Source organism: Pristiophorus japonicus, chromosome 10 (genome assembly GCF_044704955.1).
Source record: "Pristiophorus japonicus isolate sPriJap1 chromosome 10, sPriJap1.hap1, whole genome shotgun sequence".
NCBI lineage: Eukaryota > Metazoa > Chordata > Chondrichthyes > Pristiophoridae > Pristiophorus > Pristiophorus japonicus.
In genome coordinates this window covers 102,093,132-102,117,441 of record NC_091986.1, presented here as the reverse complement: position 1 = coordinate 102,117,441, position 24,310 = coordinate 102,093,132, and the positions used below count along the sequence as shown (strand labels likewise).

Here is a 24,310-nt window from a genome sequence, read left to right as displayed (position 1 = left end):
GATGCACAGTATACACGGAAATCCAGATGTTTCTGTTGGAAATGCACCACTCCGCTATTAACATTGTGAAAATGCCATCTCGCTGTCTGTAGTTGCGCGGAAGATATGAATTAAACTCGTCACAGAAAGTTAGGTCTTGTCCATTTCAGTCGAAGTACCCTTTTAATGACGTGATAAATGTTAATTACTGCCTGTCAACCTCTCTGGCACATGAAAATTAACAATTACAAGTGTGGCATCTCATTCCTTCAGGTTTTAATTGTTGGAGATTTCAAAAATGTAACATTTTAATTTTTTACTTTTCCTTTGTCTTTTTTTCTCTCTGAATCCAATCTTTCTTTCCCTCCCTATTTCTCTTTCTGTATCTGATTTGGCATTGAATTTACCCATTCTAATTTACACTTCCTTCTCAGTCCTAGGACTGTTAATTTCACAGTCCTTTCTGATTGGTTGAAAAGGTACACAGTTGCTTTCCCTGTTCACTCGGGTCCCAGATGCTCAGTTTTCCTCGCTGCAACATTATTAGCTTGCACTTTCAGCAACTTGCAGTGCAAAATATAATTGTGATTAAATGGGCAAGGACAAGTTTAACTAACAGCAGATGCCGTTCGTTGACTTGCTACAGCAAATTATGGCCCATTATGTTTTACAATGTATTTGATCTTCTTTGGCATTACTCACTGACAAAAAAATTATTTTGGAACTATTTCCGTGTTTCCTGTCTAGTCTCATTCTTTGTGTCATTATCCCTCATTTTGTCTTCACCTCTCCTTCTTCTTCCACCCCTCCCTTTCTGTACAACTTCACACAACTTCACACAATTTTCTTGTTGTGGTGACTCTGCCCCATTCTTTTGCCCTTCGTTTATGTCTCACTTTCTATAAGTCCTTCTTCCCCACCCCCCCCCCACCCATTTTTTTTTCCTGTGCCTTCATTGTCTCTGTGTGATTCTCACACATGCTCCTTTACAGCCTAAATTTTCCAAGTCCGCACTGGTGGTAAAATATTGGGAAATAGTAGGTGTGCTACCTGTGATTTTCTGACGTACAGGGGCTGCAGGCGAGATACCATTACATGGATGTGAACTCCAGAAAATTGCCCCAATATCCCCCTCTTAGCTTTACTTAACGCGAGGTTATGTAAGAAGGTGAGAGCTGGTAATATATACTGGGTTTGAGGTAGGGGAGGGGAAAGGATATTGGAGAAGGGATTGGGGAGTTGTTTCTGGCCTGTTGTACCCTGTCCGAAGTCATTCCCAGCCAGCTCCAACCCCTCCGGAACTGTTTGTAATCCATATTGCCCCCACTCACTCAGATCCATCCCGACTCATGTCTTTCCCCACCCCATAGAATATGTATTGGCTCATAATTTACAGTCAGCAATGAAGCAAAGGTGCTCGCCTCTGGCTTCGAAGAAAGCTGCCCACAGAGAGATCTCAATCTCTGTGGCGAGAAGTTTACCTTTCACAACATGCAATTGATTGTAACGCTTTGTAATGGGAATTCCCAACAAAGAGCTGCAGTGACGTCAACAAGCTGTCTAAGCAGCCAATTGCATTGAAGAATTCTCAGACAGCAAACCAGGAAATTAAAAGCAGCTTTTATCCGGGCTTCTAAAAATGTCAAAATAAGATTGTGACTTTCACATGGGGATAAGGTGGTTGCTGAAATATCATGAACAAACTGCTTATAAAAAAAAAAAGTTTTAAAAAATTGTAACTTCTATTATAATGGATACATTTGGCATTCCACAAATACAAAAATTAGTTTTTTGGGGCTAGAATGGATATTTAGCAGGCAATATGCTGTTAAAACCCCAGTTACATCAATTCTAACAACGCTTAACATTTAATGGGGTGTGTAATAGTGCAGAAAAGCCCAAGGTTTAGTCAGCACCACTGATTACACTGATTTTGGAGGGGGTCCACAGCGCAGCCTGTGTCGGAGCATTGAATGACTGAGTGCAACTTCAGGATTTCCACGTTTGCATGCGCTACATCTTGAAGTTGCGGTCACTTTCAGAAGGGTAATGACGGCAAATTTGACAGTTCACCGTCATTACCCACTGCAAAATCCGGGCCATTGTTTTTGATGCAAACTGTTAAGATGTCAGTGGGTAGCACTTGCCTTGGAATCAGAAGGTTGTAGGTTCAAGTCCTACTCCAGAGACTTGAGCATAAAAATCTAGCTTGACACTCCAGTACAGTGCTGTACTGTCGGAGGTGCCATCTTTCAGATGAGATATTAAACCGAGGCCGATCTGCTCTCTCAGTAAAAGATCCTATGGCACTATTTCAAAGAAGAGCATTGGAGTTATCCCCGGTGTCCTAGCCAATATTTATCCCTCAGTCAACATCTAAAACATTTTATCTGGTCATTATTGTCTATTTCTCTGTCTTTCTAATGTTTACGAGCTGAATTTGCTCTTGACTTATTCAGTGCTACTTGCCCATATCTGTTCTAGGAAAAATGGGAACATACTTGTTTATAAACAATCAACACATGTAATGATTCCACTATTTATCTTTTGTCAAAAAGTGTCAGTCCAGTTTTGTAGGTGAAATTCAGTGTGCACGTTTAAAGATTTCAGTGGACGTACAAATCTACTGTGATCTTTCCAAGGATCATTTTTGGAAAGTAAAGTAAGATTTTAAATCGTGCAATCCCACTTTTGGTTATTGCATCAGCCTTGACTCCTTTTCCACAGTAACAGATTAGGCTGTTGAGTGTCTGGAAGCAAACTGTTCAATTAAAGCTTCCTATTAAAATCCACGTGGATATAGGAATGCGTGGCCTTCCTTTCGTTTCCCTGCTATCGTCTGGTATGAAAACAAACTTTCCCCTTTATTCCATTTAAAATCAATTACATAACTGCATTTTTTTCTAATTCAGTGGATATGTCTGCATGAGCTTCAAAGGAGCTAGTTTTGATAGCTAGCCACATTAATGAAGTCACATGCGCATGTTTTTAACAAGCAAATCATGTGCTTTCATCTCTGAATAGGCCTATTAAGTAAATGTATGTGAATGGAGACAATAGCTAACAATTGCTGCACTATTCTTTATTCTTTTACAGTTTGAAATGGAAATCCAGCGGATCTCCGAAGCCTACGAGAACTTGGTGAAGTCTACCACCAAACGAGAGACTCTGGATAAAGCCATGAAAAATAAACTGGAAGGGGAAATACGAAGACTGCATGACTTCAACAGGGACCTTCGAGGTATTTTTTTTTAAAAGACAATTTCAAATCCAGTGAGTCTGTCTTAAGTTAAGTGTTTGCTTCTACCAGAAGCATACCCAAAACAAATTGTAATTCTGAGATAATGCAGAATAAGGTAACGGCAGATGTGGTTAGATGCCCTGGTACAGAATAATCCGGCCCATTATTTTTGAACTTCCCAACATTTAGGTAAGTTTAGTGTTTGGTTCATTAACTTCTTCCCAAATTATCCACACATACATTTTGATAAGACCATTCTTATTCTTCTAATTTGAAACTTTCCAAATAGTAGTCTGGTTTGCAAATTTACAATGTCGCAAGATTAGTTTGGATGAAGAAGCTCTTTGGCCTGTTTGATGTCCTGCTCCCAGCATAACATCCTGCACATCTTCCTATTAAAGCATCCAGCTGTTTTCTATACGAGTTCTATGACCTGACCTCATCCACCTTCCCTGTCAATCAATTCGAGCTGTCAACCACCCTCTGTGTAACAAAATACTTCCTGGCATATAACCTATATTTTTGGAGTCTAGGGGAATCAAGGGGTATGGAGATCGGGCGGGAAAGTGGAGATAAGGTCGATGATCAGCCATGATCATATTGAATGGCGGAGCAGGCTTGAGGGGCTGTATGGCCTACTCCTGCTCCTATTTCTTATGTTATGTTCTTAACCCTTGACGCCTTCAAATTGTTGATACTTAATTGAGATATAGATATAATGGTAATTCTGTGATCTGACACAGCGCTCCCAAGGAGCACATCTCGGCAAATTGTGGGTGTGAGCACCCCTCCCTGCTGGGACCACCAGATCACAGAACCACCCCTTAGGTTCCTCATAACCGATTTGATCCTGGCAGATGCAGTTTATGCCTTCCTTTTAGTTTTTCACCAGCACACACCTATATATTGAAACTATTGTAAAAGTGTTAAATTTAAACTTAAATATAACCTGAATCATCAAGCTAAATGAATAGTTTAAATATTTTCATAAGAACATAAGAAATAGCAGCAAGAGTAGGTCATACGGCCCCTCGAGCCTGCTCTATCTCTGTCTATCTCTGTCTTAAATTTATTCAATGTCCCAGCTTCCACAGCTCTCTGAGGCAGCGAATTCCACAGATCCACAACCCTCAGAGAAGAAATTTCTCCTCATCTCAGTTTTAAATAGGAGGCCACTTATTCTAAGATTATGGCCTCTAGTTTTTGTCTCCCCTATCAGTGGAAACATCCTCTCTGCATCCACCTTGTCAAGCCCCCTCATAATCTTATACGTTTCGATAAGATCGCCTCTCATTCTTCTGAATTCCAATGAGTAGAGGCCCAACCTACTTAATCTTTCCTCATAAATCAGCCCCCTCATCTCTGGAATCAACCTTGTGAACCTTCTCTGAACTGCCTCCACAGCAAATATATCCTTTTGTATATGTGAAAACCAAAACTGCACGCAGTATTCTAGGTGTGGACTCACCAATACCCTGTACAACTGTAGCCTGCTTTTATACTCCATCCCCTTTGCAATAAAGGCCAAGATTCCATTGGCCTTCCTGATCACTTGCTGTACCTGCATACTAACCTTTTTCTGTTTCATGCACAAGTACTCCCAGCAGTTTGCAATCTTTCTCCATTTAAATAATAACTTGCTGTTTGATTTTTTTTTCTGCCAAAATGCATGACCTCAAACTTGCCAACATTATACTCCCATCTTCCAAATTTTTGCCCACTCACTTAGCCTGTCTATGTCCTTTTGCAGATTTTTTGTGCCCTCCTCGCACATTGCTTTTCCTCCCATCTTTGTATTGTCAGCAAACTTGGCTATGTTACACTCTGTCCCTTAGTCCAAGTCGTTAACATAGATTGTAAATAGTTGGGGTCCCAGCACTGATTCCTGCGGCACCCCACTGGTTCCTGATTGCCAACCCGAGAATGAATCATTTACCCCCACTCTCTGTTTTCTGTTCATTGGACAGTCCTCTATCCATGCTAATATATTACCCCCAACCCCGTGAACTTTTATCTTGTGCAGTAACCTTTTATGTGGCACCTTGTCAAATGCTTTCTAGAAGTCCAAATACACCACATCCACTGGTTTCCCTTTATCCACCCTGTTCGTTACATCCAAGAATTCTGGCAAATTTGTGAAACATGCTTCTCCTTCATAAATCCATGCTGACTCTGCCTGACCGAATTTTGCTTTTCCAAATTTTCTGTTACTGCTTCTTTAATAATGGACTCCAACATCTTCCCAACCACAGATGTTAGGCTAACTGGTCTATAGTTTCCTGCTTTTTGTCTGTCTCCTTTTTTTAAATAGGGGCGTTACATTTGCAGTTTTCCAGTCTGCTGGGACCTCCCCAGAATCCAGAGAATTTTGGTAAATTACAACCAATGCATCCACAATCCCTGCCGCTACTTCTCAAGACCCTAGGATGCAAGCCATCAGGTGCAGGGGATTTATCCGCCTTTAGTCCTATTATCTTACTGAGTACCACCTCCTTAGTAATTGTGATTGTGTTAAGTTCCTTCCCCCCTAGAGCCCCTTGACTATCCACTGTTGGGATATTGTTAGTGTCCTCTACCGTAAAGACTGATACAAAATATTTGTTCAGAGTTTCTGCCATCTCCATGTTCCCCATTATTAATTCCCCGGTCTCATCCTCTAAGGGACCAACATTTATTCTGGCCACTCTCTTCCTTTTTATATACCTTTAGAAGCTCTTGCTGTCTGTTTTTATATTTCGTGCTAGTTTACTTTCATAGGCCCCAAGTTTCCACATGATTTGCTCCTGATTTTTAGAAACAACTGGTGTAGAACGGAGTATCTTAGAAATCGGAATTCTCGTCATTTAGTTTGCTCCAGTTCTAGTTAGAACAGTTTGTCTTTGGAACAGAATTTTTTTTTCAAAAGGGGGCGTGTCCGGCCACTTACGCCTGATTTCAAAGTTTCGTGAGTGAAAACTTACTCCAAACTAACTTAGAATGGAGTAAGTGAAGATTTTTGTACGCTCGAAAAAACCTTGTCTGCACTTTAGAAAATCAGGCGTAAGTTGCAAATCAGACGTAGGGAATGGTGGGGGGGGGGGGGGGGTGTTTAAAGGGAAGTTTACAAACATTGAACACTTCAGTTTTACAAATAAAGAGCCATCATCAATAATAAATGATAAATACATAAATAAATCAACCAATAAATCAATCAAAAAAAATTAATAAGAAAATTTTTTTTTTTTTAAATCAATAAATAAAACATTTTCTACTTACCGACTGCAGCACCGGGAGCCCTCCAACAGCGTGCTGGGATGCCCCCCTCAGTGTGTCTCTGTCAGTGTCTCTATCTCTCTGTCTGTCTGTGTCTCTCATTCTCTGTCTGTCAGTGTCTGTGTTTCTGACAGCGAGGGGAGGGGGAGGAGGGGGGTAGAGGGAGAGAGGGCGGGAGCAGAGGGAGTGAAGGGGGAGGGATGGGGGAGAAGGAGGAGGGATGGGGGGAGAAGGGGGAGAAAGGAGATGGGGGGGAGAAGGAGATTGTGGGGGGGTGGGAGGAGATTGGGGGGAGAGGGGAAGGAGATTGGGGGAGGGAAGCAGATTGGGGGGCGAGGGGGGAAGGAGATTGGGGGGGGGGGGTGGGGGGGAAGGAGAAGGGGGCGGGAGGCTGAACAGGTCAGGCCCGAGACTTCGGGCAGGGCCCGTCCCCAGCACCAGATTTACAGGTAGGTGGCAGTGGCGTCGGGTCGGGGGGGTGGTGGGAGGGAGGGAGGGAGGTTCGGGTCGGGGGGAGGGAGAGGGAGGTCAGGTCGGGGGAAGGGAGGTCAGGTCGGATCCAGTCCGGAGGCTGGGGGGGGGAGCGGGTGTCGGGTCCGGTCCGGGGGCGGGTGTCGGGTCCGGTCCGGGGGCGGGGGGGGGGGGGAGGAGCGGGTGTCGGGTCCGGTCCGGGAGCGGGTGTCGGGTCTGGTCCGGAGGCGGGGAGAGGGGGGGTGGAGCGGGTGTCGGGTCGGGAGCGGGTGTCGGGTCCGGTCCGGGGGCGGGGGCGGCGGGAGGCGGGAGTCGGGTCGGGAGGAAGCAGGAGCTGGCCGTGGGAGGAGCCTTATTCACGCAGACCCAGTGAGGCCATTCGGCCAGGGCTAGGGGCTGCGTGCTTCCTGCTCCTCCCACACAGTTTCTGGCATCTGGAGCTACTGCACTTGCATGCCCACTTTAGCGCGCATGTGCAGAGGTCCCGGCACTGTTTTCGGCACAGGGACCTGGCTCCGCCCCCTACAGCTCCTACTGCGCTGCGCCGAGGGCCAGAGGACCTGCAGGGAGGTGGAGAATACGGAGGGTTTTTTTAGGTGCACTTTGTGGCGCGAAAAACGGACGTCCAGGTCGGGACTGCGCCGTTCTAGGCGCGGCTCGAAACTTGGGCCCATAAGGTCCAAATTTCCCCCTCCGGTTTTTTTGGCGCACTTACCTGAGGTGCGCCGACTTTCTGCTCCCAAAACGACGCCGAAAATGTAGCTCCATATTCTCCCCACTCCGTGGACCGTCCTAGGCCTTGGCATAGTGTGGCAAAAGCAGTGGGGGGGCAGAGCTAGGGACGTGCTGCTGAAACAGAGCTGGCGGGGGGGGCTGCGGGGCTGTAAGAGTGCCGGCAGCATTGCGCATGCGCAGTAGCTCCTCCTACGATTGTGATGATGATGCCTGCAGCGCTGGACTCAATGCGTCCCCGCCCCTATCCCGGGCTGAGTGGCCTGCCGCACAGGCCGGCCACTGCCTTCCCGCGCTGAGGGCTATAAGAAACAGGCTGGTGGGGGGGGGGGGAAGAGTTTTGATCGCGGGGGTTGTGGGGTGGGGGGGGTGAAAGAATCTTCAAAGATTTTCCAGTACTTTAATATCTAGCTATCTTAACTAAAAATTCCCTATCTGCAGTATCTTGCAGCTCACCCACTACTGCATGGAATGCTAAAATATTACTAGTTATCAGAGTCACACTACGCAATGCTGAACACCAAAATTTAAGTTTACATTTTGACATGCCTTTTTTGTTAAGTCTAACCTTTTAAATTTCTAAACCTAGTCAGGGCAATTCTTTGGTGCTGCAGAAGTCAAAATTCAGTGTGGTGTGATGCTGCACATGAATCCATCAGGCGAGAGCGTTGGTGCTCTTGATTTATTATTTACTAAGAAAACTCTCCCCTTGCTTAAGTGACCCCTATACTTCAACCTTCATTACAAGATCATTTTTATTCTTGAAAAAAACCCCATGCTCAGTTTAATCAGGCTGATTGCACCTACACCTTGTCAAGTCTCACTGCTTGGGATTTAAAAAAAAAAACTAGCATTCCTATCATTACACTGTTATTTGGAGGCTACCTGCGCTGATTTCTTAACTCTCCACAAGGGTTTTCTGTGTGGCCACAACTGGCCACATACGCTGGCCTAAGTTAGTTTGGAGCAGCTATTTGCTGTCCAAACTGGCTTAAATGGCAAAAACATGTGTAGGTGACTGGTAACGTCCCCTTTTGGGGAAAAAAAAACAAAACCAAAAAAAATCCTAACTAACTCACTTACACTGGCGCAAATTAAATGTGCAGAATGGGGATTTTTAAGATACTCCAGAAAAATCAAGTTGCTCCAAAAAAAAACGGAGCAACTCCTGGGGAAATTTGGGCCCATAGTCTATCTTCCGTTTCTTAATCATTTTTTTAGTCATTCTTTATTGGCTTTTAAACACTTCCCAATCTTCTGTCCTCCCACTAGTTTTGGCCACATTGTATGCCCTTGTTTTTAATTGGATACCATCCTTTATTTCTTTAGTTAGCCACGGATGGCTATCTTTTCCCTTGCACCCATTCCTCCTCATTGGAATATATTTTTCTTGAGAGTTGTAAAACATCTACTTAAATGTACACCACTGTTCATCAACCGTCCTACACTTTAATTTATTTTCACAGTCCAATTTAGCCAACTCAACCCTCATACCTTCATAGTCTCCTATATTTAAGCTTAGTACGCTGGTTAGAGATCCAACTTTCTCACCCTCCATCTTAATTTGAAATTCAATCATGCTATAATCACTCATTCCAAGGGGATCCTTTACTAGGAGATTGTTTATTAATCCTGTCTCATTACACAGGACCAGATCTAAGATAGCCTGCTTCCTGGTTAGTTACGTTACATACTGCTCAAGGAACCCGTCCCTTACGTACTCTATGAACTCCTCCTCAAGGCTTCCCTGACCAATTTGATTTGTCCAATCAATATGGAGGTTAAAATTACCCATGGTTATTGCTGTTCCCTTTTTACAAGCCTCCACTATTTCCTGGTTTATGCTCTGACCAACAGAGTTGCTACTGTTAGGGGGCCTGTAGACTACGCCCACCATGTGACTTTTTCCCCTTATTGTTCCTTATCTCCACCCAAACTGTTTCAACATCCTGATCATTTGAGCCAATATCATTTCTTAATATTGCAGTGATTCCATCCTTTATCAATAGAGCTACCCCACCTTTTTTTCCTTTCTATCTGTCCTTCCGGATTATCAAGTACTCCTGAATATTTAATTCCCAATCCTGGTCACCTTGCAACCACGTCTCCGTAATGGCTATCAGATCATACCCATTTGTCTCAATTTGTGCCATTAACTCATCTATTTTGTTACAAATGCTACATGCATTTAGACAAAGTGCCTTTAAATTTGTTTTTTTACCCTTTTCTCCTGCTTGTTTCCTCTCTCCTTCAAACTCACTTTCTTTATTTTTGCTTTCTAATTCCAGCTTTACTCCCCTCTTTACTGAATCTATTTTCAGGTTCCCATCCCCCTGCCAAACTAGTTTAAACCCTCCCCAACAGCACTAGCAACACCCCCCCCCCCCCCCCCCCCGTGAGGATATTGGTCCCGGGTCTGTTGAGGTGCAACCCATCTGGCTTGTAAAGGTCCCACCTCCCCCAGAAGTGGTCCCAATGCCTCAGAAAACTAAAGCCCTCCCGCCTGTACCATCTCTCCAGCCAGATATTCATCTGCTCTATCCTCCTATTCCTGTACTCACTAGCTCATGGCACTGGGAGTAATCCAGAGGTCCTTTTGAGGTCCTGCTTTTTAATCTCTCTCCGAGCTCCCTAAACTCTGCCTGCAGGACCTCATCCCTCTTCCTACCAATGTCATTGGTACCAATGTGGATCACGACCTCTGGCTGTTCACCCTCTCCCTCCAGAATGCCCTGTTATTAATGTCCCATTAAAATGCTACATGGGTGTATTTTGCTCTGTGTAAAATTAGTTACTTTACTAAACTGTGGCAGTTTATAATAAACATTTGTAGAATCATAGAATCTTACAGCACAAAGGAGGCCATTCGGCCCATCGTGCCTGTACTGGCTCTTTTGAAAGAGCTATCCAATTAGTCCCACTCCTCTGCTCTTTCCCCGTAGCCCTGCAATATTCTCCCCTTCAAGTGAAGTAATTTTCTTTAACTTTACACACAGATCAAAATATACCCCCTAATGTTTACTTTTAAAAGTTTTCTATATTAAGCCACATATTTTTCTCATTTCATGTTTCTTTATTCATTATTGACTGCTGTATTATAGATGTGACAACTTGAAGCTCAGTCATGTTCCCCCATTCAGGATGACATTAATTGATGGCATTTTCATTGGGCAATTCATTTCATTTGTTTCGAAGTGGAAGATGATCTAGTATATGGAGAGAAAAGTAGGGAAGAAGTAAGAGTAAGGCATTTGAATCCCACCCGTAGATACCAACTCGAATCTTAGTCTATCCATGTAATCCAAGGCTGTGTCCCTATGGGGAATTATGCTAGTTGCTGGCCGAAGGTGCAGCCCATATCCACAAAGAGAAGAGCATTATATATGCTGTAAAAGTGACCACAGCATTGAATTTTGTTTTGGTGACTGGCTGGTGACTTGTGTCATATTAGTACCACTGCATAAAGAAGGTACTGATGTTCTTTTCAAATGAGCTTCTCAATTTATGTTTCTCTATAGAAGCTACAAAACAAAGAGATTGAGCAGTGCAATGTTACAGACGAGCTTGATTCCCCCAAGTGCAGGATGCCACTGACTGCACATATGTGGCCTTGAAAATGCCCTGACAGCTCTCTCAATTTCATTAATCAGAATTGCTAAACATCACCTAGTGTGTGATGCAAATTCTTTCGAACTTTCTACTGGTAGCTTGTTGCTGCAGATTTCTCCTTGACTCATACTCTCCAGGGTGTTCTACACGACCTGGCATAGTTCCTGCATAGTGTCACAATTGCGGGGTGGACTCCTTCAACTTATCCACCATTTCCACCAGATGCTTGGAAACGGTCTCCACTGCCCACACATGAGATATATGCTCTGTTACCATGATTCTTTTGAAAACTTGTCCCCTGGAATCCGAGTCCCGTGGCTCCTCAGCCAAAGTCAGTCGTTTCTCCATCCTCCATGGAACAACAGCTTGCTCTCCAGATCCTGGTGAATGGGAAAGATACAGAGAACAGCAAAGGGTCACAAAACAGAAAGTAAGAGCTACAAAAAGGGAGTATGAAAGGAAACATGCAAGGGATATCAAAATTAACACTTTTTTACAATTATATTAAGAAAAAGAGGGTAATCAGGAGCAATGTTTGCCCATTAAAAACTGAAAGCAGTGATATTATCAATGATAAGGAAATGGTGGTCACGTTGAATAATTACTTTGTGTCAGTAGAGGAAAAGGATAGCATGCCAGAAATCCTAAGGAAACTAAATCAGGGACAGGGTATCAATAAAATGAACGCAAGTAAAATAACAGTAATGAAAAAAATAATGCTACTAAAGAGCGACAAATCCCCATGAGCAGATAGTTTCCATCCCAGGGTTTTAAAGATGGTGGGTGGGTGCATTGCAGATGCCCTAACTATAATCTTCCAAAGTTCTCTCAATTGAGGAACTGTTCCTTTAGATTGGAAAATTGCGCATGTCATTCTGCTATTTAAAAATGGCTAGAGAGGGAAACCAGGGTGTTCGAGACCAGTTAGCCTAACCAGTTGTCGGGAAATTGCTAGAGTCTATAATTAAGGATAGGGTGACTGATCAACTTGCAAATTTTCAGTTGATCAGAAAGAGCCAGCATGGATTTGTGACAGGTAGGTTATGCCTGACATAGAAACATAGAAAATAGGTGCAGGAGCAGGCCATTTGGCCCTTCGAGCCTGAACCACCATTCAATATGATCATGGCTGATCATGCAACTTCAATACCCGACTCCTGCCTTCTCTCCATACCCCCTGATCCCTTTAGCCGTAAGGGCCAAATCTAACTCCCTTTTGAATATATCCAACGAACTGGACTCCACAACTTTCTGTGGTAGAGAATTCCATAGGTTCAAAATTCTCTGGGTGAAAACGTTTCTCCTAGATGACTTACCCCTTATCCTTAGACTGTGACCCCTGGTTCTGGACTTCCCCAACATCGGGAACATTCTTTCTGCATCTAACCTCACCAATCCGATCAGAATTTTATATGTTTCTATGAGATCCCCTCTCATTCTTCTAAATTCCAGTGAATATAAGCCTAGTCGATCCAGTCTTTCTTCATATGTCAGTCCTGCTATCGCGGGAATCAGTCTGGTGAACCTTCGCTGCACTCCCTCAATAGCAAGAATGTCCTTCCTCAGATTAGGAGGCCAAAACTGCACACAATACTCAAGGTGTGGTCTCACCAAAGCCCTGTACAACTGCAGTAAAACCTCCCTGATCCTATACTCAAATCTTCTCGCTATGAAGGCCAACATGCCATTTGCTTTCTTTACTGCAAGCTGTACCTGCATGCCTACTTTCAATGACTGATGTACCATGACACCCAGGTCTCGTTGCACCTCCCCTTTTACTAATCTGTCACCATTCAGATAATCTGCCTTCCTGTTTTTGCCACCAAAGTGGATAACCTCCCATTTATCCACATTGTACTGCATCTGCCATGCATTTGCCCACTCACCTAACCTGTCCAAGTCACCCTGCAGCCTCTTAGCATCTTCCTCACAGCTCACACTGCCACCCAGCTTAGTGTCATCAGCAAACTTGGATATATTACACTCAATTCCTTTGTCTAAATCATTAATATATATTGTAAATAGCTGGGGTCCCAGCACTAAACCTTGCGGTACCCCACCAGCCTGCCATTCTGAAAAGGACCCGTTTATTCCCACTCTTTGCTTCCTGTCTGCCAACCAGTTCTCTATCCATGTCAATACATTACCTCCAATACCATGTGCCTTAATTTTGCACACTAATCTCTTGTGTGGGACCTTGTCAAAAGCCTTTTGTAAGTCCAAATACATCACATCCACTGGTTCTCCCTTATCCACTCTACCAGTTACATCCTCAAAAAATTCGAGAAGGTTTGTCAAGCATGATTTCCCTTTCATAAATCCATGTTAACTTGAACTGATCCTGTTACTGCTTTCCAAATGCGTTGCTATTACATCTTTTATTCCAGCATTTTCCCCTACCGATGTCAGGCTAACCAATCTATAATTCCCTGTTTTCTCTCCCTCCTTTTTTAAAAAGTGGGGTTACATTAGCTACCCTCCAATTCTTAGGAACTGATCCAGAGTCAATAGAATGTTGGAAAATGACCACCAATGCATCTACTATTTCTAGGGCCACTTCCTTAAGCACTCTGGGATGCAGACTATCAGGCCCTGAGGATTTATCGTCCTTCAATCCCATCAATTTCCCTAACACCATTTCCTGACTAAGATTTTCCCTCAGTTCCTCCTTCTCGCTAGACCCTCGGTCTCCTAGTATTTTCGGGAGGTTATTCGTGTCTTCCTTAGTGAAGACAGAACCAAAATATTTGTTCAATTGGTCCTCCATTTCCTTGTTCCATAAGAATTAGGAACAGGAGTAGGCCATCTAACCCCTCGAGCCTGCTCCACCATTCAACAAGATCATGGCTGATCTGGCCGTGGACTCAGCTCCACTTACCCGCCCGCTCCCCATAACCCTTAATTCCCTTATTGGTTAAAAATCTATCTATCTGTGATTTGAATACATTCAATGAGCTAGCCTCAACTGCTTCCTTGGGCAGAGAATTCCACAGATTCACAACCCTCTGGGAGAAGAAATTCCTTCTCAACTCGGTTTTAAATTGGCTCCCCCGTATTTTGAGGCTGTGCCCCTTAGTTCTAGTCTCCCCGACCAGTGGAAACAACCTCTCCGCCTCTATCTTGTCTATCCCTTTCATTATTTTAAATGTTTCTATAAGATCACCTCTCATCCTTCTGAACTCCAACTAGTAAAGACCCAGTTTACTCAATCTATCATCATAAGGTAACCCCCTCATCTCCGGAATCAGCCGAGCGAATCGTCACTGTACCCCCTCCAAAGCTAGTATATCCTTCCTTAAGTTAGGTGACCAAAACTGCACGCAGTACTCCAGGTGCGGCCTCACCAATACCCTGTACAGTTGCAGCAAGACCTCCCTGCTTTTGTACTCAATCCCTCTTGCAATGAAGGCCAACATTCCATTTGCCTTCCTGATTACCTGCTGCACCTGCAAACTAATTTTTTGGGATTCATGCACAAGGACCCCAGGTCCCTCTGCACCGCAGCATGTTGTAATTTCTCCCCATTCAAATAATATTACCTTTTACTGGTTTTTTTTCCAAGGTGGATGACCTCACATTTTCCGACATTGTATTCCATCTGCCAAACCTTAGCCCATTCGCTTAACCTATCTAAATCTCTTTGCAGCCTCTCTGTGTCCTCTACACAACCCGCTTTCCCACTAATCATTGTGTCATCTGCAAATTTTGTTACACGACACTCTGTCCTCTCTTCCAGGTCATCTATGTATATTGTAACCAGTTGTGGTCCCAGCACCGATCCCTGTGGCACACCACTAACCACTGATTTCCAACCCCGAAAAGGACCCATTTATCCCGACTCTGCTTTCTGTTAGCCAGGCAATTCTCTATTCATGCTAATACATTTCCTCTGACTCCGCGTACCTTTATCTTCTGCAGAAACCTTTTGTGTGGCACCTTATCGAATGCCTTTTGGAAATCTAAATACACCACATCCATCGGTACACCTCTATCCACCATGCTCGTTATATCCTCAAAGAATTCCAGTAAATTAGTAAAACATGATTTCCCCTTCATGAATCCATGTTGCATCTGCTTGATTGCACTATTCCTATCGAGATGTCCCGCTATTTCTTCCTTAATGATAGCTTCAAGCATTTTCCCCACTACAGATGTTAAACTAACCGGCCTATAGTTACCTGCCTTTTGTCTGCCCCCTTTTTTAAACAGAGGCATTACATTAGCTGCTTTCCAATCCAATGGTACCTCCCCAGAGTCCAGAGAATTTTGGTAGATTATAACGAATGCATCTGCTATAACTTCCGCTATCTCTTTTAATGCCCTGGGATGCATTTCATCAGGACCAGGGGACTTGTCTACCTTGAGTCCCATTAGCCTGTCCAGCACTATGCCCCCTAGTGATAGTGATTATCTCAAGGTCCTCCCTTCCCACATTCCCGTGACCAGCAATTTTTGGCATGGTTTTTGTGTCTTCCACTTTGAAGACCGAAGCAAAATAATTGTTTAAGGTCTCAGCCATTTCCACATTTCCCATTATTAAATCCCCCTTCTCATCTTCTAAGGGACCAACATTTACTTTAGTCACTCTTTTCCGTTTTATATATCGGTAAAAGCTTTTACTATCTGTTTTTATGTTTTGCGCAAGTTTACTTTCGTAATCTATCTTTCCTTTCTTTATTGCTTTCTTAGTCATTCTTTGCTGTCGTTTAAAATTTTCCCAATCTTCTAGTTTCCCACTAACCTTGGCCACCTTATACGCATTGGTTTTTAATTTGATACTCTCCTTTATTTCCTTGGTTATCCACGGCTGGTTATCCCTTCTCTTACCACCCTTCTTTTTCACTGGAATATATTTTTGTTGAGCACTATGAAAGAACTCCTTAAAAGTCCTCCACTGTTCCTCAATTATGCCACCATTTAGTCTGGTTTCCCAGTCTAATTTAGCCAACTCTGCCCTCATCCCACTGTAGCCCCCTTTGTTTAAGCATAGTACGCTCGTTTGAGACACTACTTCCTCACCCTCAATCTGTATTACAAATTCAACCATACTGTGATCACTCATTCCGAGAGGATCCTTTACTAGGAGATCGTTTATTATTCCTGTCTCATTACACAGGACCAGATCTAAGATAGCTTGCTCCCTTGTAGGTTCTGTAACATACTGTTCTAAGAAACAATCCCGTTTGCATTCTATGAATTCCTCCTCAAGGCTACCCCGTGCGATTTGATTTGACCAATCGATATGTAGGTTAAAATCCGCCATGATTACTGCCGTTCCTTTTTCACATGCCTCCATTATTCCCTTGATTATTGTTCGCCCCACCGTGAAGTTATTATTTGGGGGCTTATAAACTATGCCCACCAGTGACTTTTTCCCCTTAATATCTCTAATCTCCACCCACAATGATTCAACATTTTGTTCATTAGAGCCAATATCATCTCTCACAACTGCCCTGATATCATCCTTTATTAACAGAGCTACCCCACAGCCTTTCCCTTCTTGTCTATCTTTCCAAATTGTCAGATACCCCTGTATGTTTAATTCCCAGTCTTGGCCACCCTGCAACCACGTTTCTGTAATGGCCACCAAATCATACCCATTTGTAATGATTTGTGCCGTCAACTCATTTACTTTATTTCCAATGCTGCGTGCGTTTAGGTAGAGCGTTTTAATACTAGTTTTTAAACCATGATGTATAGTTTTGACCGCTCCTGCAGCCCCTTTATATTCATTCATATTGTCCCTCCCTATCACCTTGTGGTTTACACTTACCCCAGTGCTACTCTGCTCTGTTGCCTCTTGTCTTTTGCATTCTTTCTTGGGGTCCTGTTCATCTGAGCTCTCACCCACTCTAACTAGCTCAGAGCCCTCTCCTGGGTTCCAAATACTCCTCGCATTGAGGCACAGAGCTTTCAGGCTTGCCTTTTTATTACACTTTGACCCTTTAGAATTTTGCTGTACAGTGGCCCTTTTTGTTTTTTGCCTTGGGTTTCTCTGCCCTCCACTTTTACTCATCTCCTTTCTGTCTTTTGTTTCTGTCTCCATTTTGTTTCCCACTGTCTCCCTGCATTGGTTCCCATCCCCCTGCCATATTAGTTTAACTCCTCCCCAACAGCACTAGCAAACACTCCCCCTAGGACATTGGTTCCGGTCCTGCCTAGTTGCAGACCGTCCGGTTTGTACTGGTCCCACCTCCCCCAGAACCAGTTCCAATGCCCCAGGAATTTGAATCCCTTCCTGCTGCACCACTGCTCAAGCCACGTATTCATCTGAGCTATCCTGCGATTCCTACTCTGAGTAGCACGTGGCACTGGTAGCAATCCCGAGAATCCTACTTTTGAGGTCCTACTTTTTAATTTAGCTTCTAGTTCCTTAAATTTGTCTCGTAGGATCACATCCCTTTTTTTTTACCTATATCTTTGGTACCAATGTGCACCACGACAACTGGCTGTTCACCCTCCCTTTTCAGAATGTCCTGCACCCGCTCCGAGACATCCTTGACCCTTGCACCAGGGAGGCAACATTCAATCCTGGTGTCTCTGTTGCGGCCGCAGAACGCCTATCTATTCCCCTTACAATTGAATCCCCTATCGCTATCGCTCTCCCACTCTTTATGAATTCACCTGATTCTGACTGCAAGGGACCTACATTAGTCTTCACTAATCTTTTTCTCTTCACATATCTATAGAAGATTTTGCAGTGACAAACCTGATTGAATTTTTTAAAGAGGTGACTAAAGTAGTGGACAGGGGAATGTCTATGGATGTTATTTATATGGACTTCCAGAAGGCATTTGAAGTATGGCAGAATTGAAGGGAAAATTATTGACCTGGTTGGGAAATTGGCTGAGCGGCAGGAGACAGTGGGGCCGAAATTCAGGCACGCCAGAAAGCTGCTGCACCCACGATTTTTTACCTTTTTTTAACCGCCTGGTGCGATGAGGCGGCCTTCCGAGCGATTTTCTCTACTTCAAAAAATGTTTTCTCGTTAGACTGAAAGTCGGTCATATTGGGGTCGGAAGTGCGGCGGTAAGTCCTGGTGAGGGGCGGAAATTGTGGCGGGACCCAGTCTCTGCCGCTGTCACTCAGTGGCGGAGCGGAGATGACGTCATGACACGTGTGCGTCACCATGCTCTCCCCTTCACTTAAAGGGGAGAGCGTTCAGCATTCACAAACATTGGTCCACTCACTAGGCCACCAGGGAGGGTTTTGACCAGGCCAGAAGCCTAGCACCCAAGAGGTGTGCCAGACTGCTTGTTGGCGGCCCGGCCGAACCCGGGGCAATAATTGGCCGGCCGATCAGGAAGTCGGCCAGCAAAGATAACAACATTGCAGCTCCGGCAGTGGGCACTCCCTTTGAAGGGCCACCGCAGTGCTGTAGCTCACACAGACTGGAGAAGGTGCACCAACAGAAAAAGCTGTTGGGAGCACCGTGCAGTGGCTCGTGGATTTTTTAAACTAATTTTGGGGTAAATGTAGGTGTGGGATAGTGCCGGTGCGTGCTTTTGTGACACGCTTGCGGCGGTTGACAGCAGCGGGATGGAAGTGGGGACAGGGTGAAAAATCCCCAAGCTGAATTTGGGTCGGGGCGGCCAATGGACTGCAACTCGCCGGCCACTCGATTCCGCTGCATGGCCGCTGCAAAACGGTGGTAACGGGCCTTATGCGGACCCTGAAGTTTGGCCCCAGGCAGTAGGGATAATGGGTAGGTACTCAAATTGGCAGGAGTTGCCTAGTGGTGTCCCAGAGAGATCTATGTTGGGGCCGCAACTATTCGCAGTATTTATTAACGACAATTAATTTGCCAATGACACAATAGGTGACATTGTAGGCAGTAGGCAGTGGAGATGAAAACATAAAATTACAAAGGGACAATGACAGATTAAATGAATGGGAAAAACTGTGGCAAATGGTTTTCTATGTAAACAAGATTGGGGGCTGGGAGCAGCACGGTGGGGTGGCGGGGGGAGAGCAGCACTGGGAGAGCTGGTGGAGCAGGGGGGGGAAGAGACCAGAGGAGCATGGGGAGGTGGGGGGGGGTAGAAGGAAGCGACTGTGGGCGGGGGGGAAGAGGCCTCGTTGGGGGTGGGGTCGGGGGGTCTCCGATCGCGGAGGGTGAGTTAGGCAGGGTCCCTGGATTCAGGAGGTTAGTGTAAAGGCTCTTGCTTCCTGGATCCAGCAGCAGTCCTCTCCTTGCATTAGCTAGCTGGTTTGACGAGGCATGTAAAACCCGACCAGCTAAAGTTAAATACACAATGGAGGTTAAAGCAGAGGTTTCCAGCCTCATTACAATATTTAAATAGACAACCCATCTCCTGGGAGCGGGTTGGTTGCCCGCTCCCCCTGTCCGGGCCTCCGTTAAAGTTATCCACTTTGGCAGAAATAATAGAAAAGCAAATTATAATTTAAATGGAGAAAAATTGCAAAGTGCTGCAGTACAGAGGGTGTCCTTTTGCATGAAACACAAAAAATTAGTATGCATGTACAGCAATTAGTCAGGAAGTCAAATTGAATATTGGCCTTTATTGCAAGAGGGATAGCATATAAAAGCAGAGAAATCCTGCTACAACTATACAGGGTATTGGTGAGGCCACACCTGGAGTACTGCGTACAGTTTTGATCTCCTTATTTAAGGAAGGATATACTTGCATTCGAGGCTGTTCAGAGAAGGTTCACTAGGTTGATTCCGGAGATGAGGGGGTTGACTTATGAAGATAGGTTGAGTAGGTTGGGCCTATACACATTGGAGTTCAGAATAATGAGAGGTAATCTTATTGAAACATAAGATAATGAGGGGGCTCAACAAGGTAAATGCAGAGAGGATATTTCCACTCATAGAGGAAACTAAAACTAGGGGACATAGTCTTAGAATAAGGGGCCGCCCATTTAAAACTGAGATGAGAGAAATTACTTCTGAGGGTTGTAAATCTATGGAATTCTCTGCCCCAGAGAGTTGAGGAGGCTGGGTCATTATTTATATATTTAAGGCGGAGATAGACAGATTTTTGAGTGATAAGGGAGTTTAGGGTTATGGGGAGCGCCCCTGAATCAGAAGATTGTGGGTTGAAGCTCCACTTCAGAGATTTGAGTACATAATCTAGGCTGGCATTTCACTGTAGTGCTGAGGAAGTGCTGCACTGTCTGAGGTTCCAACTTTTGGATGAGATGATAAACCGAGGCCCCGTCTGCCCTCTAAGGTGGGTGTAAAATATCACACTGGCACTTTTTAAAGTAGAGCAGAGATGTCCTCCCGGTGTCCTGGCCAACATTTATCCCTCTATCAACACCACAGATTATCCAGTCATTATTTCATTGCTGTTTGTGGGAGCTTGCTGTGCACAAATTGGCTGCCGCATTTCCAACATCATAGGCAGTCCCTCGCAAATGAGGAAGACTTGCTTCCACTCTTTAAAAAAAAAAAAATTAATCCTTAGGTGGCTGAACAATCCAATACGAGAACCACTGTTCCTGTCACAGGTGGGACAGATAGACATTGAGGGAAAGAGTGGGTGGGACTGGTTTGCCGCACGCTCTTTCCGCTGCCTGCGCTTGATTCCTGCATGCTCTCAGCGATGAGACTCAAGGTGCTCAGCGCCCTCCCGGATGCACTTCCTCCACTTAGGGTGGTCTTTGGCCAGGGACTCCCAGGTGTCAGTGGGGATGTTGCACTTTCTATCAGGGAGGCTTTGAGGGCGTTCTTGTAACGTTGGCCTGAAAACCGTTAGTCACTTGGATTTTATTGGATGTTACGTTGTGAAAGCACATTCACAATCTCTGACCAGACTATTGGGAAATTGAATGCAGGTAGAATTGTTGTGTAAAATAGAATAAGCTCATTTTACGTAGGTCAGCTTATTATGCAACATCTTGGCATAAATGGTATTTTAACATATTTGAACAAAAAGTATTTCCTATTTCTATGTAGATCGTTTGGAGACTTCCAACAGGCAGCTGGCCAGCAGGGAGTATGATGGTACTGAAGATAAAATGACAACAGAGGGCCATTATACAACACAGAGTGAGTACTGCGGAGCACAATTTCTAGAACAAACTTTGCAACCTATGGGGAGGCGAGCGTGTTAATATGCATTACATTAAAAAATGGTGAAAATTTGCTTTCACTGAGCAGCACAAGATGGCCTTTGGTATGATGGAAAATCAATCTCAGTAAGGTGTGATATTTTCCTTTTTTTAAAAAAAGGTGAATTGGGAATGCAAATTATAATTCTTACTGATTTCGTCTCAGTTTGTAACAACATGTAAGGGTCAAATGGAGAGGCTGAGCTGCATGGCTGTGAGCAAGGAGGAGCAATTCATTGTCTCCCCAAATAAAAAGTAAAAACCTAAAGTTAAAATTCAATCACCACACTTCCAAAAGTATTTATTCTATCCTCTGTCAGATTGAAATTCATTCTATTTTTCTTGCTTCTACAGCATTATTCTCATTTAAGGCTCTTTATAATCTGTGTGTCGGTCTTTTTTACTTTCTGGTTGGAATGGAGGGACTTTAAATTCCTTTGAATTTATTGTAATAATCTTTCTGATTTCTCTTTAGTTCCTGCAGGCTGCCAAGTCAAGCGATTATTTAACTCTCATCAATCCAGACGGCATAAACAATCCTAATGCAATGCTAGTCTTTGCAGTCTGCTTCAGTAGTGTGTCAAGTTTAAGTGAAGTCTGCAGAATCGTGTGGTTAGCTGACTAGACAGTTATCTGGTGCACATGATTTGGATGGAATGTTTTTCAGCCTAGATGTTTAGGACCAAAGAATTAAACAACAAACCAAGAGACCAGAGATAGTGAGGTAGAAATTCCTCTTGGGCGGCAGCACAAAGCAGGCGGGATCGAATTGGCCACCAGATATTGAGTCCTGCTAAAGTCATTGGAACTGAATATCGGGTGGAGCGTATAACTGATGGCCGATTCAATCCTACCTGCTTTGTGCTGCTGCCCAAGTGAAATTTCTAGTCCAGTCTGTGGTATTTTGGAGCTAAGGAAAACGAACATTGACTCATCCAATCCCAGGACTGCCCATTAGGGACAGATTAGGGTGCCTCGGGCCCTGGGCAGTACCTTGGCCATGGGCCCTCTACTCCCATTCACATCCTGCAGTAAATGACATTAAGTGAGCTAGGTCTCAGGGCACTCTTGAGTATGCATCAGGTCAAGGTCAGGTCAGGTCTACATCTCGCGTTATGTTCTCATTGATATTATGACAACACTCATTTTAAATTTTATTATGTTTCCAAACAATCAAACCGATACCTTGATAAACAGTAAACAACAATGCTTGAATTTTTTAAAATCCTTACATTTTGAAACTAAATCGACAATGACAATAATTTAGAATAACACACTGCATTTTTTTGGGAAGACCATCATTTGTCATTTGCATTCCATTTTCTCCACAGTGGCAACTATAAGTATAAAATTACATTGGTTTTTTTCTAGATTTTTGTCGGCTAAACTTGTCAATGATTTTCGAGGAGTCAAGTCCTCTCAGTACTTCGCTCTTGATGCTCATGATTGAAAGACTATTAAGTTGATCTTGTCTCATTCGGTTCCTGACCTCACCCTTGATGCGTTTTAGTTTTGAGAAGGACCGCTCACCACTGCAATTTGATACCATCATCAACAGATATATCCGAAGAACTATTTCAATGTTAGAAAAGGTTTAGGTGAGGACGTGTGTATGGAGGAATTGGTACATTCTTAACTCTGCTGACTTAGTTTGTTTGACACACATTGAGGTTTGAAGCTCTGTTGAGGATGCCACCAAGCTAGAAAACTGGATGAATTAATTTTCAATCGTAGGTTCCAAATTTTTGGGATAGGAGCAGGCAAGATTTGCTGCGGCTTGCTTGATCTCATGAGTTGAGAGAGCGGCTAGCTTGGACAGGAATCCAAATTTAGTTGATTTCCTTGTATGCTTCAAGGTGGTGTTTCAAGGTACTGATTAGTTGATCAATGATGACAAGGAACACTTGAGTTTTGAATTTCTCCTTGGGTCACAGCACCGTGTTTTCATCATCATAGTGGCGGTTGCAGACCCAGACACGTCTCTGAGCTGAATTGTACTCATTGTGGCCACACAGTTTAATTCCGAGGTCTTCGAAGTCCTCAAACTCTGTCCGCTGGGTCTGCTATATCTTGACAAAATTGACAAGGGACTTGAGTAAGGACACCATGATATTCAGATTCAAGCCGGTCTCTTGAAGCGAGAGATTGGTTAGGTGAAAGCGCTTCAAGACTGTTTTCCAAATAACAATGAGAATAGCTGAATCCAGTTTACCCAGTTTGTCGAATATCAACTGAGCTTCGTTCCGGCATTCAACTTTCTGTTTCACATCAGTTGCCAGGGATTCCAAAACTTCGCATATGGGAGTGTAACCTTTGAGCAGGGCTGACACTGCTTCATTCCTTGCTGACCATCGAGCAGCAGAAAGCTGTTTGATGACAGACAGCCCAAGAGGAATTAAAGGAAATTATCATTAGTAAGAAAATAGTGCTGGAGAAACTAATGGGACTGAAGGCAGATAAATCCCCAGGGCCTGATGATCTGCATCCCAGAGTACTAAAAGAGGTAGCCATGGAAATAGTAGATGCATTGGTTGTCATCTTCCAAAATTCTATAGATTATGGAACAGTTCCTGCAGATTGGAGGGCGGCAAATGCAACCCCTCTATTTAAAAAAGGAGGGAGAGAGAAAACGGGGAACTACAGACCGGTTAGCCTGATATCAGTAGTAGGGAAAATGCTGGAGTCTATTATAAATGATGTGATAACAGCACACTTAAATTATATCAACGGGATTAAATAAAGTCAACATGGATTTATGAAAGGAAAATCATGTTTGACAAACCTACTGGAGTTTTTTGAGGATGTAACTGATAGAATAGATAAGGGAGAACCAGTGGATGTAGTGTATTTGGATTTTCAGAAAGCCTTTGATAAAGTCCCACATAAGAAGAGGTTAGTGTGCAAAATTAAAGCACATCGGATTGGGGGTAATGTACTGGCATGGAT

At 43.9% G+C, this 24,310-nt stretch overlaps 1 protein-coding gene across 3 annotated transcripts in view; it reads left to right on the top strand.

Annotated features, from left to right (window-relative positions):
- amotl1 (angiomotin like 1) overlaps nt 1-24,310 on the top strand; it is a 266,649-nt gene that overhangs the window by 148,974 nt on the left and 93,365 nt on the right. For all 3 annotated transcript variants that reach the window (XM_070891965.1, XM_070891964.1, XM_070891966.1), the window contains 2 exons: nt 3,076-3,220; nt 21,210-21,302. In XM_070891965.1, coding sequence (XP_070748066.1) covers nt 3,076-3,220; nt 21,210-21,302 — 238 coding nt within the window. The remainder of the gene's footprint in view (nt 1-3,075; nt 3,221-21,209; nt 21,303-24,310) is intronic.